Raw genomic sequence first — 18513 nt, 5'->3', positions numbered from 1 at the left:
TTAACGGTTAAACTAATAAAGCGTTTGAACAACGTCTGCAAAATGTAGGATTATAATTGAATGCTCTCACTGAGTACAAGCAAAAGCACAAGGCAGTCTTGTGGTCAATAGGCATGATTCGGATACCTTAGTAGATTACAGTTTGTTTTTTTCAACCCTGTTTCAAAGAACATTTTACAACTCTTTGATACATTAAGGTTTGTAAATAAAAATACCAGGCAATGAAGAAGGTTAAAAACCGGGGGTAGTGAAATGTGGGATGCCAGAGGCCATTCTTCACTCCCACAAAATATGTTTCACCAAGTCCGGGGCTTTGATTTCCCCAGATAGGATCTTGGAAGAGTTTCACAAGCCGCACAAAAAGACGGCGGCAGCGCATAAAGTTGTGAAGCTGTGCTTCCAGTTTATACTGTTCAAACCTTCTGGGGAGACGAGAGAGATGTCGCAGGTTACACTGAAATCACTTGTGAATCTGTAATAAATCTACTTGTCAAAACGAAAGTAGATTTCTTGAAGGCTCTTGTGTTTACTTGGACAGTTTCGATTTCTCTGGTTAATGATGGGGGGTTGGAGACGAGGCCCTCTTGCAACAGAAGTCTCGTTACAGACTGGGGGGGAAACTGCTTCAAACGGACTGCTCGCTCTGGAGGAGGTGGTCGAGAGTGCTGGCGGGGTTGTGTCCCGGTACATATTTTGACTGCTTCTTTTTGATTGACGCCTGACGTCAGTCGATGGCGCCGCCCCTTCGGCAATGTCTTCGAGCTGCTGCTCCCCAAATCCAGTCTCTATTCCACCGGGAAAGAGCGATCCAAAGTGAAGCTCGATTGGCAGGGTTATAACAAGGAAACAATGGGGGAAATGGCCAGGACTGTGCAGTTAAGCGTCTGTGCTTTGGTTCTCGGGATTGCGACAGCATTTTATAATTCAAAGAGCCATCCGCCCAACCAAGGTAAATTGGCGATCACATCGCGTTGCGGGGCTCTCCGAGTGAGCGAGCAGAACTTGAAATCTGTACCCCGGTAGCTGCTAGGCTAACTAAACTAACAGCGCGACCCGTTGCTGGAGTGCCTGGTGGTGGACTTTGTGGGACGGGCAGGTGGGACAGTCTGCATGTTAGTATATCTGGGGCTGTTCTGTTCACCGCCAAGACCTGATCCTCCCCAAACCTCGTTTGCTTCTGATAGAGCAACGTATAGAAATGTAGATTACTGCCGATGGCTAGAGTATCCGGACATTCTGCGGAGTTTTATTTCAAGCGTCAACCGAGAAGTCCCTCCCGTCCACTTTCGGTGGGAGATCGCTTCCCCCTTCTTCGTACGTGGACCTTAGCCACCGTGCCCACAGTGTGACAAGCACAAGTGGAGCGCAGACCTGTGCCCGGTGAGATCCTGCAGCCGCCGCAGCTCACACGTTAAAAGCTCCCCCTTCAACAGTGAAAGCATTTATTGAAGACATGTACCGGTCCAAAAAAAGAGAAATTCAGATTGAAATAGGGGGAGGGGTCGGAATTAGTGCAGAGTTGTGGCATTTTAACTGGGTCAGGCACAGACCATAAACTGAATGGGAATGGGCTAGTGATTTTCGTGCACTTTTTGAAATCCGTTACAAAACTGAGCTAACTTCGTGAATACATGTTTTAACGCTGGGAATTGGTTGTACGGCCGAAACTGTCCAGACCATTGCCGGCGTGTCTTAACATTCAAACCACGTCGTTTCTCCTTTCTGAGTCTGCGATTGAGTCCTCATTGTCCTGCCGCAGTGTAATCCACGGTAGATTCATCCAAATGCTTCTGGTGTGCAATTCGGAACACGCCTTCACTGCAGAGGGTGGGGGCGGGGGTTTGCCTGGCGTCCAGCTCCTTATCTCTCCTGGAGATCGGAGGGAGATGCCACCCATCAGAAGCTAGTGGGCAGTTTTCAACAAATCCTAAACTGAAAGTATTTTGGGCTCACTGATAGCCATCGCGGAGAACAGTTAAACTTGGGAAAGCAGACTGGCTTTGCATACATTTGCACGGTTGACCCTCTTCCCCCAGAAATGCCTGCATCATTTTGAGTTATTGCAGGCGAATCGGGCAATAGGACGTGATTTTGGCAGAAAACATTGGCCGGGGAGAAGTATTCTCTTTAAATATCTTCTCATCCTTCCAGTGTCCAACACCAGTGAATGCGGCGGCAGCTGCTTGCTTACCTGAGCGAGCGTTCGAGGGAGCATTGCAGACAGCACTAAAACCGCTTCATCTCCAATATGACCAACTCTCTCACTGCCACTAAAATAAACCAATAAGCTTGGGTTGCTGTTTTATTGTCCAGTGTATATTTTACACGAAAACATTTTAATCAATACATATTTAGTAGATAATCCCCACACACTTAACTTCACTTTTTGAGTAACTTTCTGATAGAGGACGAGCGAACTAATTATTCTAAATTCCAATTCAAACGCAGTACACCTTTCCAAATTCATCAGAGCTTGCAAATACTTGTTTCAATACCAGACATGATATTAACAATTGGCGATAAAACTGAATTCAGTACGCCATAGCGCGTTCTTATGTTGCTTAATTTCTGAAGAAGTTTAATAGCCATTAAGCAAAGAAAGTTTGAAAACTGCGGAGTGCGGCATTTTACGCCGCTGCTCTTTTCCACCTTCGTAATTGGCTGCTTTAACTCTTCACAGTTATCTTGTTGGATTCCCGGTCTGTTCAAGGCGAGCTGGGCTGGGAAGCCTTCCCATCTGAAGCCGGAGTGAGTATGAGAATTTGGTATCGCGTGGGGAAGTATTCGATTGCGAGCTAATGGGAGCATTTTCAGCAGATTGCGCCGGGGAGGTCAGGTTTCCGCAGGGCTCGCGTGAAGTGAATTATTCTTTGTGCGGGGTAACCATATACTCCCTTCGGAAAGCTGCAGGCTGAAGAATTGGACACCGAAAGGGGCAGGAGTAGAGGGGAGATACTTAAGTACAGAACGGATAAGATCATTTTTGCTGGTCACTTGATTCAGAAATCTACATTGACTGTAGGGAAACTAATGAAGGAACTATTGTTCCGAAACTCTAGTATTACGATGCAGTGGTTAGATTGTCGAAATTGTACCAAAATCATTAACATTTTCTCACAGAATTCAGAGTTGATATTTCCACAGTTTAGTAGCGGATTGAGTTGGATTACAAATTACAAAAGGCGTTCCAAGCCTCAGGGGCAGGCTGAGTGGGAAGCGAGTCTTTTTCGCCTGACAGTAACTGGGCGATCCCTCCGGACACGGCCGGTCTGGGGAGTGAGATCGGACATCGCCAGATTCGCGCGAAAGCTGATCTGCTGTAGGAGGTGGAATTGGAGCCGGGTATTTCGGTGGGATGAGTGCGAGTGTGCAGGCACTCTCCATTTCCAGTTAAAAATGTCAAAACACAGGGAAACGCGCGGCTGAGGTTTCCTGCCAGTGACAAGGTTTTGGACCAGCATCGTTAACCAGCAATTGGAAGTTAAACAAGACTCGCTCTGTACAATCACTGGCCTCATCCTGGCGCCTGGAAACACCAATACGTTTTATTTCCAATTTCCCTGCTAACGTGTCTTTTAAACGAAGACATTAAACCACCACTTGCATTTTTTCGAAGGAAAAATACAACGAAGCAGTCAATAAAAGTAAATTGAAGTAACACCTTTCTATTTATAGCAGGGGCTGCATTATCAAGTTATTCATTGACAAATTATATATAACAATTTGATTAAGTAAATGTGAGGAATTTTGTTAATGACTGGTTGATTGTATTGAGCTTACCCTGAGATGCTCGGTTCTTTTGCAATATATGTCTTTACTCGCCGTTGACTCCCGGGGTCATTTTCCTGAGTTCATATTGATTAACAGATAGCTCTCAGAGTTTGCAGATAAACCGCGGATGCCAGCATGCGCCACCACCTCACTCCCTTCTATCCCCTTCACTGACCATTGGGAAATAAATTCAGCACCTCCAGTACAACTACTCCTCAAATCTAACCCCGAGGAAGGTCATTGTGGGGATAGTCTGCAGATGATGGCTAACAGCCTTAGAGGAACTGGGCGGAGGATGGTTAGGTTTGATTGAAGGGTAAGGCCACAACTGGTAACGAGGAAAGCCCTAGAACGGAGTTTAAGGATAAAACGGTTTCTATTTCATTGAAAGGTAGTTGCTTTCATAGCATGCAATTGAGCTCAATTTATAAACCTTTCTGAACCCTTGCTTCCCAGTCGCCCAAAGTCCTGTCGGAACATTTAAATTACTCGTGGTTAATGTTTCATTACAAAATGATATACAGAGAAATATTTCGTTTAATTCTGAAATACAACTAACTCCAACAAACATGTTCGGTTTTGCAACAAGGAATACTGCGTGTGCCTTGGGGGGAACAGGATTATCAGTGAGCGAAAATCATCTTGAAATTAAAATCGTACCGCTCGTGGGGGGTGGGGGGTGTGGGAGGAAGGATTAGGAATGTGCAGTTTAAGGTACGGGGCGCGTCAATGACTTGAATTTACCAGATTCATTCGGAGCAGCTTATGCACAGTGAAAGAGTAGCGACACTAACCTGCTTTTTAGCTTCTCTTAAACCACCATCAACAAGAGTTTATCTTTTTCTGTCACTAACCCGTTTTAACACATTGTGCGGATGAACTGACCACTGGAATACAGTCTCCTGGGAGATCAGAGTGTCATGATGGTCATTGAACCTTTATTAATTCGCAATCAAGTCTAGGTAATCATCGAGACAGTATGAGTATTCACGTCTGGCGATCTCGGATACGGCAGGTGCTATTTGTAGCCTTTACTTTTTTAAAATCAAACGTAAACAGTCAATTTGACTCGTGGAATAAAAGATTTTACAGTTAAGCACCATCCAGCGAGTGCTTTCCTTATCTCCTATGCACCGTCACTGTTGAAATAAATATCTGCAGAGTGATTTCAGTGTGAATATGTGCGTAGTGTTGAGTATTTCCCTAATACTTTGTACACTGCATGAATTGAGTATTCCTTTTAAAGGCAAATCAGTTTAACACGTTCATAATTAAAGATCCTCTCTGCTTGGGCTGGAAACAAATCACAGTTTATTACATTATCTGAAACTGGATTTGCTCCATTCTACTTAAATCCCAACATTTGTTTGCATCTGTACTTTTATGTAATCAGGTCATGCTCTCCCAAATTCCATAATCTGTCCAGCCCTTGTTTAGTTCCATCCTACCTCTGCAATCTCCATAAGGATTAGGATGCAAGATCAAATCCTCCTGTTTTCTTGCACTTTCGGCAACACCTTAACTTTTGACTCTCAGAAACTTTCTTCCTAATCCGCCTGCATTAGTACATTTCAAGAGATGTCTAAATCTGTTTGAGCTCAATTATCTCCCATAATCTTAATTGTTATTTGGCATTTGTGCTCCTTCATGACGTAGGAATCAAGTGACCATTAAAAATTAATATCCATTTCATTAAAGGTATTATGCAAATGAAAATCTTTGTCAACTTAATTAGTTTATTTAACTATATCCAGTTAGAATGCATTTTAACTTGCATACATGCAATGCAGAATTAGACAAGATAGGTAAATGCACTTTTTGGTGTATTCATGCCTTGAAAAAAAATTCAAGATGCAGATGGCTGCATTGCCTTGGGATCTGTCCAGGCTTTCTGCAAAACAAAAGTTCTAATGTTAAGTAGCATTTCACAGAAATGTGTACTGAGAGATTAAAAGATGTGTTTTTTGTGTGTGTTTATTTTAACAGTGGGAGGAAGTGAGTATCATGGATGAGAAGAATACTCCAATCCGAACCTACCAGGTTTGCAACGTGATGGAACCAAATCAGAATAACTGGCTGCGGACTGACTGGATCCCTCATGAGGGAGCCCAGAGAGTTTATATAGAAATTAAATTTACCCTTAGAGACTGCAACAGTCTGCCAGGTGTCATGGGAACATGTAAAGAAACCTTTAATCTGTTCTACTTTGAATCAAATAATGATAAAGAGTGGTATATCTCAGAGAACCGGTACATAAAGATTGATACCATTGCAGCCGATGAGAGTTTTACACAAGTGGACATTGGTGACCGAGTAATGAAACTCAACACAGAAGTTCGGGATGTAGGCCCTCTGACTAAGAAAGGCTTCTATTTGGCATTCCAAGATGTAGGTGCCTGCATTGCCTTGGTATCTGTCCGTGTTTTCTACAAAAAATGTCCCCTGACAGTGCACAACTTGGCACAGTTCCCTGACACCATTACAGGTGCTGACACCTCATCTCTTGTGGAAGTGCGTGGTTCCTGTGTGAACAACTCAGAGGAGAAAGATGAGCCAAAAATGTATTGCGGTGCGGATGGAGAATGGTTGGTGCCAATAGGCAACTGTCTGTGCAACACTGGCTATGAAGAGCAGTCTGGAGAATGCCAAGGTAGGATAAAATATTGAATTTTTGATGTAATTCCTTTTAGATTTTATACATAAGCTATTTAATTAGTGTTTGCCTAGTATGGTGTAAATCGAGATAATTAACTTGTCCATTGGGAGATTAAAGGCCACAACTGAGTGATTAGCAGCTCTGTCTGTTTAATGTGATGTCTCTTTGCTCCATAGCAACAATTGAGTTATTTGCAAGTAACTAACAATATCAGTCTACTTCTGTCAAAAGTTAATAATTATAAAATTTATATTCAAGTATCTCATAAAAGAACATGACTCAAATGTGAATCAGTTGGTTTATGATCATTTATAATAGTACACCAGTCAATATAGTACTTTGTATTTAGCATTTGGGAGTGAGTACCTATCTCGGTGCTAATGATGTCGCTGCAAGGCTCACATCCCATTCCTATCACTTACAATGGATCTGTGGCTCCTTGGAGAATGTGATAACAGGATCGGCAGACAAAGGGACTATATGGATTATTTAATGGCTGCTTCTGCTGTGGTTCTACAGTAGATTTATGACAGGTGCAACATGAAGATTCTGACAATGTGATATGACTGAGCAGCTTTCTGTTGAGGTGGAGAAGAAATGAACCACTAAAATTCCCTTAATCATACCTAAGCCAGCTGAAGAAGAACCACCACAGTGAAGGACAACTGCAGCAGTAATAGAGACCAGTGATCATGACAAGAGGCAGACCGTGCAAGCCTTCTTGTCTAACTACTAATCAAATGTGAGCCATGAATTCTTTGGGATTTCACCACGATTAATTTGAAAGCTCTGCATTGTGTTCATCATTAGAAATCTTTGTTGGGTTAAAATGAGGAGAAGAAGGAGGAGACCTTTCATAATTGTAAATAGTCCCTCATTGGTGACAGTAATACTCTGATAATTTCTCCAATGTTGTATTGGTAATGACAGATCTAACAGTGAGGTTTTAGTATCTTGATATTATCATAGAATGAACAATTTAAGTTAAAGCAGATTTCAAACTCAGACTAAGCAATAGAGTTTTACAAGTAATTTACAAATTGCCAGATTCCTAATAGACTGGAGCCCATTTTTATTCAACATATGTGTTTACTAAAAGACTAAGTACTGGTAGATTGAGGAAGAGCTATAGCTGCAAACGTTTCATTGAGTGTTCATTTTAGTTTATGCATTTACATGAAAGCATAAAACTAGAGTGACTTCCAATTGGAAACAATAAAATGGACATGGTACTGATTTAGTTTTAATAGAGGCTTTAAATTGAAAGTATGTTACATTTCATTCAGCTGAACATAATCTTGTTTTTATTATATAAAACATGCAGAATGTAAACTGAAATCAATAAAAATGGAATGAAATGTGATTTCTTTGTACAAGAATGTATTTAAGAATCAGTATTATTTTAATGTGAACTTCAGAAGGTGCTTAGCCAGAACATAATTCATTTAAGTGTAAAACAAAACTACACAGTAAGAAAAAGATAGAAAGAATAGGGAATTAAAAAATACACTGAATTAAATTACAGTCTTAAACAGAAGTATTGGATTCTCTTATTTAGTTCTTGCATTTCAGTATTTCTACTTTTAAGGCAGTATTATGCTAATGCCTCCAAATTTTCAGTGTGATGGAAGCAACGTAAGCCATCATTTATATATCTATAACCTTTAAGTGATCTGTTTGGTTTACTCTTACCGAGGTTATTCAAAGAGCTCAAAATGCAGCCTCCTTGGTTTATCTTGATTAATGGGAGAATAACAGAGTTTTCTTGTTTTGAGCTTTGTGCCCCATGTTTGGTGCAGCTAATTACATTGCTTTGTTCAATAAGAGCCTTTTGATAAGTTAGACTGATAAACAGTACAAATGATGGGGACAGCTCCTTAACAAAAGCCTGAATCTAACTAAAAGACATTGCTCAGTGACCAAGTCCAGTACACAAAGTGAAGGCAACAACGTCACCAGAATTAGTCTATGGGGCCGTTTTTTTAAACACATTATCTTTTATCAAGAAAGTATTTTTAATAAAGTATTCCCCATTTTGAGGCCAAGCATTCCAGTTCTTACAAAGTAAAAGTAAATAACTGGGAAGTGATATAATGGGTGGTATTGTTCTGTATGTTATGACAGCATTCAAATTATAATAATTTTTAATCATGTTGCAGTTGAATTCAGTTGGACAAATCAGTAGTATTACCTTTTGAAATAAAATACCTAGCCTTTGCTGAGCCAGGTCTGAGGAGGTTTTACTGCAGGGAGCCAAGATCTTTTGCCCCCACCATGCCATTTGATTCAAGTAACATTGAATGTGTTTGAAATTTTGTGAATAGGAACTGCCCTATTGGAGAATTGCATGGGAGAACCCTGACGGCACAATTATAGAGCAGGGGTCAAGGGTCGTTTACTTCCTCATCCATCTTCCGCCTGTCATTGGGGGTCAGAGTTAGATTGATTAAGATCTCATGGCGTGACAAAGACCTGGCAATCAGTGGTGGGTGCTTATTGTTATTGGAGTCACCAATGCTGGTCATCTGCTGGGGCCTGGGACTGCTAGGGACAGACTTACATTTCCTCTTCCAGTTGTCACCTTCAGCAGAATACTTGAAAGAATTGACAGATTGGTAGGGATGGATCTGAGATTTCAAATTGACAGATTGGTATTGTCTGTACCACCTGCAAGTTCATTTGAAAGGGCCATGATGTCTGACGGACTTCCTTGTAAGGTAGCAAATAGAATTGATTCGTGATATCAACATATCACTAACTATGTAATAGTGAAAGCTAATCAAATTGCTTATTTTCAGCATGCTCTTATAACTTTGCTGTAATGAAATAATTTTCTGGACATCATTGTAATTGATTTTAACATAGTTGGTGGAGAAATACTTCCTTTGATTTACTGCTAAGTGTAGAAACTTCTGATTGATCCATCTTTAAATATTGCCTCATTATGATAATCTTCATGTTGAAGGCAAGCTCTTAATTATGGTGCTGCCTTGAATGGATTTTATTAAGCAAAATCTGGTAAATTATTTCAATTTTTTGAGAGGGAACCAAACATTATCTTTTTGAGGGGAAGAAACTGTTTTGGAAGGACATTTCCTGCCTGTTTTGTAGAGGATGAGAATGTCATTGTGAGCGATAGTACTAATCTACTACTGCATGCAGTTTTTGTCACATAAGAATTGAATAATAAGCAGGTTTTACATCCATCACAAGCACAGGAAGCTGGTGCTTGCAATCTTCACTTCCCTATTATAGTGAGCTTAAAAAGGCACTGACTTTTGTGGACGAATGCTAAGAAATTCTGTATCTTTATTTACAAACTCATGTTTGTGTAGAATCTTCGATGTGATGATAAAAATTACCTGCAACTCTCAAAATAAGCCTTTAGTGGCATCTTCTGTGTATTGATCCAGATTTCCAGCATCTTCAGTATCTCTTGTGCCTTTTTTAGTGGAGTTGTAATGTTCTTTGACTCAGCTACTTATCAACTATATTTACTAATATAGAAGTAGAGCTGCTTAATTGCAGTTTCTTGAACATGGGAACTCTTTAAATCCATTTGTACATCCCATTATAGTATAATGGCAACTCCCATCTAGTAACTATACCCACATATTTCTAGCTCTCTAAGACTCGTTGCATGGCACTTTAGTTAGAAATAATACATTTATGTTTGCAATTTAAATTTAAGAGAAGAGCAGACAGAATATAGTTACATTTTATTTCATGATATAGAGATGCTTATTAAGAAAAAATAATCAGATCCTAATTATATTATTAATGTGCTTTTGTGTTTCAATTGTTGTGCAATGAGGTGTCTATTCACTAATTTAAAGGCAGGATGTAAGATTTAGGGTGCAACAGTGGCGTAACGGTTGGCACACTATTGCATGGGGGGGGGGGGGTCAGAGTTCGGAATTCAATTCTGGCGGCACCTGTAAGGAATTTGTACATTCTGCACGTGACCATGTGGGTTTCCTTCAGGTACTTCAGTTTAGTAGGTTAATGGGTTACAGGTTAGTAGGTTTCAATTAGTCCATTTAATGTCAGATAAATGTATACAATATACATCCTGAAATTCTTCTTCTTTGCAAGCATCCATGAAAACAGGAGTGCCCCAAACAATGAATGACAGTTAAACATTAGAACCCCAACAACCCCCAGCTCCCCCTCCCACGCGCAAGACAACGACCACTTGCCCCACATTTTCACCAGCTAAAAGCATCAGCACCCCCCACCGAGCACTCAAGCGTGCAACAAAGCGTCAATAAAGACACAGACTTACAGTACCCCAAAAACTACTCATTCACCCACCAAGTAATTCGACATACTCTCTCCCCCTAATAAGGGAAAAAGAGGTGTCCCTGTTTCACAGCGAGAGGCGTGACATGACTAACAACTTGTTGATGTACGATGTTAAAAGTCTGTTGTGTCACTTTTTCTGAACTCTGCACGCAGAGAGTTGGCCACAGAATGGACACACAACCCTGGCTGCTCACCCGCTTCCCCCAATGTTCCGTGTTTTCCCGCGACGCATCGTCAGGGGTACCAGCCTAGAATCAGCATGTCTCCAGAGCCATGAAAATCCGGAACCCTGAAGGCACACTCGCGTTGCAGGCTGTGTCTTTGGGATATCAAAAAGCGGCCGGTCATGAGGCCCTGAGAAGGGGGTCCTGTTCCCACAAAGAACCAAAGTCCAGAGTGTAACTCCAAGTCAGGGTCTTCAAAAGAACCTTGAAAAGGAAAATAAAAGCAATATCAAAGATAGAAATGGAGCTGTTTCCGAAGATGCAAGCAAAAGACTTGCCATTTAGCGCCATCTTGACTTTGCTCTGCTCCTCCGAGGTTAATTGGTCATTGTAAATTGTCCTCTATCCAACTGGGGTTAAATGGGTGGGTTGCCTGGCAGCACTGTTGGTTGAGCCAGAGAGTGTGTTCCATGCCGTATCTTTAAAAAAAAACATATAAAGATAAAATGAAAATAAAAATTCACTTAAATTTCATAACCACACCTGTGCTGTGACAGGCTACAATTGTGAAGGTCTGAATTTGAAAAGAAGTCCCTGAACTCAGTATGTGGTACTCACATGTACAGCATCTGTGCTTTACTGTCAATCAATTCTGAAAGATCAACATGATCTCCCAATGTCATCATTATACTGACAATCCAACCTCCACCATTCATCTGTTATGATGAATGAGCATTGTCAAATGGCCAGACTTCTTATCTCTGCTTAGGTGAGCTTCCTTGTTTTCAAATCTTCTACACTAAATTATGCAAAATAGTATGCCCCATTACAAATTCACAAAGGAAAGGAGGTCTCCTATCAAATTGAGCCCAGGGGTTTCTCAGAAGATGGACAATGTCCAAATTTTGTCCGCGGGTGGACACATTCATGCCATAGCATGGAAATAGAAGTTCAGCTGGCAGCAAGTATCAGCCGCTCATTTGCACTAATCACTGTTTATGCAAATATGGCTGTTGACATTTCCCCAATGCAAGAATGATTTTTGCAGCATGCATGCTGGATGTAGAGTGTTACTTTCTTGAAGCATTCATCTGGAATTCTGAAAGCTTGTTTTGCATAAGCATTGCAACTTCTGGGCCTCAGTGATGACTTTGAGGTGGGGCAGGTCGGTTAGATGGTCATATCATTGCCATGTAATAAGTCTTCCTATTAAGTTGGGAATCGGGAAATATTATTTACAGTGCATATTCAACCTGATAAGTATAGTTTAATTTCATTCAGTGCCCATTTTGTTTTCTGATCTGCACGTTTTTTTTCTGCTCCTTGTAGCTGGAGGTGGAAAATAGGGAGCTGATGATGATGATGATGATAATAATAATAATAGTTGTGACTGCAAGGCATTGTGGCCCTCAAAGTAGCAGGTCTTGTAGGAGACAGGTCTTCTGGCACTGTTCTTCAGAAAGTTTGAGAAGGGTGACCCTTGGTCTATAGATCCTTTTGGTTGGGTAATGCCTTTCACCCAACTTCTCGTGGGGTCTGCAATTTGTTGTTTAACTGCTACTTATTTACTTCCTAGACTTTTTGCACCCAGTTCAATGTAGCAAGAACAACAGCCACCTTTCCTCCCTCTTTTCCAGGCAGAGTTGTCAGAAAACCCTTGAACTGTATACTAATTCAGAAAATGAGCAATCAATCAACTGTTTAAATGTGCCAAAGCCAATAAGGTTAATTGCAGTGGCTCAGGTTGTATACTACAAATGATGGCAAAACTGCCAGATTTCACTGTCATTACACAGTAAAATTGCCAGCAACCACGTGCCTAATGGAGTAATTTTTGCAATTAGGGCCAATGATTCAGTTTTTCTCCCAAGGCTCTACTTCTAGTAGATTTTTCCAGGGTAATCATTGGCAAAAACAAACTATTTACAAACTTGCCTTAGTGTAAAATTACCTAAAAATGTTTAGCTTCATTGCGTGAGGTCCAAATGAATTGTCAGTGGTAAACTGAGCCTAAATACTATTCATCAAATTATTTGACCCCAAACTAAATGGTCCCATGTAATCCTCAATTATACTGTAAATATCCTAAAATTAAAAAAAAAATCAATAGTATTTTAAATACTTTTTAAGAAGTTCCAGGTATTTCAGCTTCGAAATCTAATTAGGTGTGTTTTCCGGTCTTTAGCATTTTGTCAAATAATTAAAATTTTACATCAAAATCACTATTTCTTTCCTGAATTGTAGTTGAAGAGAATTATTTAAGTCGTTTGGCTCAAGCTCTTGTAATCTTTCTGGCAGCTTTCACTGGTGTCAGTGATAATCCATTTGTTGCTAACAGCAAGAAATAGGCCGTTCTTTGACAACTATTTTGTACTCCTGTAATTTGTAGCCATTTACAGTCTGGCAGCCAGTGCATGCTGGAGCTACATATTGCTAAGAGATTGGCTGATGGAGTGGGTTCCTGCTTATTGACCTAAAATGGCAATGATTTCCAGTTACTTTATAGAACCCCTGAGTTACAGAGTGGACAGGAGATGCCTGTTTGCCTGCAGTGGGTGGCTCATGAGAAACTAAAATATGATCAGGTATCACTGGAGATGCCTCAGAAATGTAAATTAGCAGGGACTTTACGTGGTTTGGGGTTGTTGGTGACTTGCTTCCAGTTCTGTGGGTATGACAGAGCTGATGAGGTCAGTGTGATCCATAGCCACCGATAGGGCAGACGGTTAACAGGGTGGTTGGCCGCATAGTTTGGAAATAATACATCCTTTCTGCATCGATGTTGGGTTTCATTGCTGTTATGCATGGACCTGAAGTCCTCAGTATTATTCTATTTTCAGTGATTAAGGACCGTGCAATCTCATGAATTTTTGGAGATTTTAGAATTTTCTGAGAAGGCTTTGAAAATATCCTTGAATTGTTTCCTGTGTTTACCTGGTCATCTCTCAGAGCTTGGAATAAAGCCTGGAGCTCTGATGGCTCGCGTGAAAACAATGTGGTGTGCCCTTTGAAGCCAATTGAGTGCATTAAGGTGTCAGTATTGGGGAACCAGGCCTAACATTGATGCTCTTAGCCTGTCGGTGGATTTGGAGGACAGAGTGAGCTTTGGTAACTGCTTTGAGGTGCAGCTGAAGGTAGCCTGTGTCTCCGAAGATTACAGGTTGGCAGGGTAACCATGATGTCTGCTGGACAGAAAGATTTGTACCAAGTTTGAGATCTTGACCTTCAAATACAAATTTCCTTAGATAGCACTGAAGGCAATGGGGGATTTTGTCATCAATGTATGACCTCATTGGGTCACTCCTGTATATAAAAACTGGCTCAGTTTCTTGTATCTCTTGTGAATCGTTATTGTTGAAGAGTGAGATTGCATAGAGGGAGGCTTTATGCTTTACTAAATGAGATAGTGACAATTTAGAACTCATGCTCTGAATGTATAGTCACCCACACGTCATTTGAGTTTCAGAGCTCGGTAACATAATGAATTTCTGCAGAGAGCTGAATTTGAGAAGAATGTCCATAGTCTCTCCATATATAACAGGTTCAGACTGTGACTTAAACTACCGTAGATTCCGGATTTTAAGCCGCTACTTTTTTCCCACATTTTGAACAGCTTTGAACTTTGCGGCCAATAATCCGATGCGGCTAATGCAAGGTTTTTTTCATGCCGCCTCGTAAACATTTTGCCTCGTAACAGTAGACCAATAAAATTGATGAGTAGTTCACAGAGGTCCAATGAAATTGTACGATAAATCAAGCGCACTTTCACAATTAAATTATTGTAAATCAGTCATTTGTACTCACCCTCATCAACATGGAAAACACTCGAAGCATTGTGCTACCTACCCTCTTAGTTTAAACTATATTTGTTTTCTGTACTACATCGCGGGATGCTATGACGACACACCCGGTTTCGCGGCGTCTTGTGGGAAAATGCCGTTTGCGATGAAACGGGACGGAGGGGGTCGAGCGGCGGAGCGGCTTTGGATCTGAGCGAACTCTGCTTTTAAATGCCGTTTGCGATGAAACGGAAAGGAGGGGGGGAGCGGCATTACGCGAGCGGCTTTGGATCCGAGCGAACTCTGCTTTTAAGTTAAAGGTATCAATAACTTTTCCTGGTAGGCTGCAGTATATATATTTTTTACCAGTCGTTAGGAGATATTGGAATGTTGTTCAGTAAAGAAGTATACGCAACGTATATTTAAAAGTAGCCGCGTACGGGCACGGTTCGAAAAAAAGCATTTGCAATATGTATTTGTTTTTGTTACCATATGGATTTAATTAAAAGTTAAAAAAATCCTCACGTGTAATATCTTTCTGTGTAAATATCTCATATTACAACGTGGGACACCTGCGGCCGAAAATCCGGTGCGGCCTAAAATCCGGTGCGGCCTTTACATTTAAAAAAATGATTTTATTTCTAAAATTAGTGCCAGCGGCTAAAAATCAGGTGCGCTCTGTAGTCCGGAATCTACGGTAGACATGCAATTGCCAGTGCTTTCTCAGGAATCTCGGACCCACACATCCAAGACTCACCCTAATTGAAGAGAGGTTATCATGGACAATGAGTCGACCAGCACCCAGTGCACTTTGAACTGCACTTCATCTCTGTCCCTGATATGAATGTCCTTAACTCCAATTCACGGCAATCTAATTGGTCCAGCTTCACCACAATTCCCAACTGACACAAAATTGGAATGACCAATTAAATTAGAAAACAACAAGGCCCAGGGTGCAGACAATATTCCTGATGAAGTTCTAAAACTTAGCAAAGAGGAATAAATTCACATCCTCATCTCTTACTTCTTGGAAGAGAAGGACATTCTGGGGAAACTTGAAAATGTCATAACAGCAACGTTTTCATAGAAGAGAACAAATCTCATTGCTGTAACTCCCGAGGGTTCTCCCTACTTTTGATCAAGGGAACAGCCATCACCAGGGTCCTCTAATGACTCCCACCTCTCAGCACCTGAGCGCTTCTCCTGAAATTGCAAAACTTGGGGATTTTCTCCATCTTGAACCACGGTAGTCATCATTATCTCATGGCTACTCCAAGGTAACTGAAGAGAGCTGCATCAACTGCTACGTGTGGCCTTTATTATGGCTTCACAAAAGACTTTGAGCATGTTAACTCTTCCCGTGTGCCACTTCTGTTTGGTGGAGTGAGGTAGGTTGGTGATTGCGGCAAGTTAACTTGATCTCATTGTTTCAGAGACCCTGCACATATTCATTCACTCTGTTGCCAGTGTTACATACTACAACTATTCTACATAGTCTCCTTTTACAACATGTTTGGCTCTCTCTATGTGACAGGTACACAGCGCTTCATATGTGCTCATTCGATGATGAATCTTGATTATAAACCTCGCAGTTTTCATTTGTGAAGAACTAAACACATGCTTTGATCCCTGTTATGTTGGTTTTGTTAAGAGTTATAAGTTCTGGACCAAAATGAGACATGGAACACCTGATAACACAACAAATTAATCACAGTTTTGTTGTGCTAATCACCTCTTATCCAAAGTGAGATATTGCTTCTTACTGATGTAGACAATCCTATTTATTTTACTGGATCCAAGTTAATTGCATCACTAACAGTAAAACTTCTGGGGGATTATAAAGATTTCTTGTGAACAGTTACTTAAATTTATGAGCAATAGAAGATCGGGCATATCAACCATACATGGTGCAGGAACTAACACTGTGATCACCCCTGCTGTGAACAGTTTCTATTGTAAATATGGTAAATATTGATATCCCAAATAAAGTTTGTGAGTGATGAAGCTTCAGAAACAAGTCTATTTCTAGTGCTGTTTTCTCCTGAGTTTCCAGACCATTTTTTCATGCTTTTATTCTTTGAATCACCAGAGAATCTTAGGTACTGTCCACCGTAAAGTGCCGAGTGTTATTTTGACAGTCTGATCCCCTGCCGTTTGCCATTTGACTGTGTTCTGACATGGCTTCAGATCCACTCTTTGTTTCTTTCTGCTCAAAGGGTCAGAGGTTAACTGAAAACTCATTTTTTCCCTCCACCAATGACAATCCTGGAAGTAGGTAAATATTCAGTTATTCAGTTCTTTTATTTTGGATTAAAGTGAGTTAGAATTCAAATTTTAAATATTTGTCTTGGATACAAATTTATTTTTATAATTATAGCAAAATCGTGTTTGCTTAACTTGGATTTAATTCCAAAATAGAATATTTATTGCATTGGAGCTCGACTTACAAAATTTACACAGGCTTTTTTTTGCTGTGGTGATTATTGTATTGTGCCTGATAACTTTGACCAACAAATTAGTATGTCATTTTTAATGATTTTCTTGTCAATCATAGACTTCCTTAAAAAATAAGTTAAATCCTGATTGTAGTTAATATTAAATAGCTCCTCATTATGTGATTAAATTGTAATTAGGCTGCTATTTGCAATCACTACTTCTGAACTTTTCTCAAAGGGTTATTGGGTCAAAATGAAAGAATGATATAAAAATCTCTCTTTTTCATGAGCAGTATTATAAAAATAAGATTTGTAACCATATTATCCGAAAGATTGAATTTGACAGTAACATATTGTTTGAAAATAAATGCGGTCGTATTGAAAAAGACATCCCAGCTTTGAAAAATGTCTCATTTTGAAGCGTGCCTGCATGGGAAAGTGATTAATGCAGTCGCTAAGCAAATTAGCATGTCAAAAGCTTTGAATCAATACCAGTACTTTTTGTGCTAGCTGGATGGAATGGGGAAAGCTTGAGAAGCACCAGGAAGCTCTTGACAGCTGTGGCAATCTGCAAAAGAGACTGTCGATGCTGATGCAGACATGCAAAGCTTGATCTCAGTGACGCTAATCCCAAAAAACGACTAGAGCAGATTAGTTGAAAACTACTTCAATGTATCTAATTGTTTCAACTGTAAAAAGGTGACGAAATTAAGAATATTGCAGAGAAATTAGTGATGTATGCATTACTACCACCAGATCTAGTTTATATCGAGTATTTACTCCATGTATTTTCAGTGGAAAGATTTAAATAAAACCAATCCCCGACAAAGAAGTATTAATGCCTTTAGGCTTTGTGTTAATGGGTAAATATTTAATTCATATCTTTCAGACTGAACCTTAATCCAAATATCTAGGTTTGTAGGCTCTGTTTAGACATTTCTGTCAGATTGTAAATAAATTTTTAATCTACCTTTCAAATGTAATTTATTGAAATATGTATAAAAAGTCCTTTCTTTTATATCATACTCTTACCTCATTTGGATTAAAAATTCCCTGCTTAGTTGGCAGTACCTAATTTTAATTGTAGTTTTATTTAAATACTGCAAAAATATCTCTTCTGAAAGACATTTTTTGACCTGAATATTTCGCTAAGAACTACGGACGGTGCTCCTGAACAAAGTGACTTGGACATGGTGCACATAAGGCCTGTGCTTATTGACCTACATTGACTCCCGATTATCAACACCTCAGTTTTAAAATAATCAGCCTTGTGTTGAGATTCCTGCATAGTCTCATTTCTGTCTGGCTGTGTAAAGTGTCTCGGTCCAAGAACCCTCCAAGAACAATGTGTTCCTCCAACTATTCCCATTCATGGATTCAGGCATGTAGGCCCTAAGCTCTAA

The 18513-nt window shown here is 40.2% G+C and overlaps 1 protein-coding gene across 2 annotated transcripts in view; it reads left to right on the top strand.

The window, feature by feature from the left end:
* Nucleotides 1–661: 661 nt before the first annotated feature.
* Nucleotides 662–18513, top strand: part of epha4l (eph receptor A4, like) — a 127516-nt gene continuing 109664 nt past the window's right edge. Inside the window, exons 1-3 of one of the 2 annotated variants that reach the window (XM_073040935.1) lie at nucleotides 662–949; nucleotides 2681–2748; nucleotides 5758–6421. In XM_073040935.1, coding sequence (XP_072897036.1) covers nucleotides 850–949; nucleotides 2681–2748; nucleotides 5758–6421 — 832 coding nt within the window. In that variant the 5' untranslated portion in view covers nucleotides 662–849. The remainder of the gene's footprint in view (nucleotides 950–2680; nucleotides 2749–5757; nucleotides 6422–18513) is intronic. The other variant, XM_073040934.1, reaches the window with a different exon arrangement.

The sequence above is a fragment of the Hemitrygon akajei genome, chromosome 3, assembly GCF_048418815.1.
Source record: "Hemitrygon akajei chromosome 3, sHemAka1.3, whole genome shotgun sequence".
Taxonomy (NCBI): domain Eukaryota; kingdom Metazoa; phylum Chordata; class Chondrichthyes; order Myliobatiformes; family Dasyatidae; genus Hemitrygon; species Hemitrygon akajei.
This window is presented reverse-complemented; position numbering and strand designations above follow the sequence as displayed.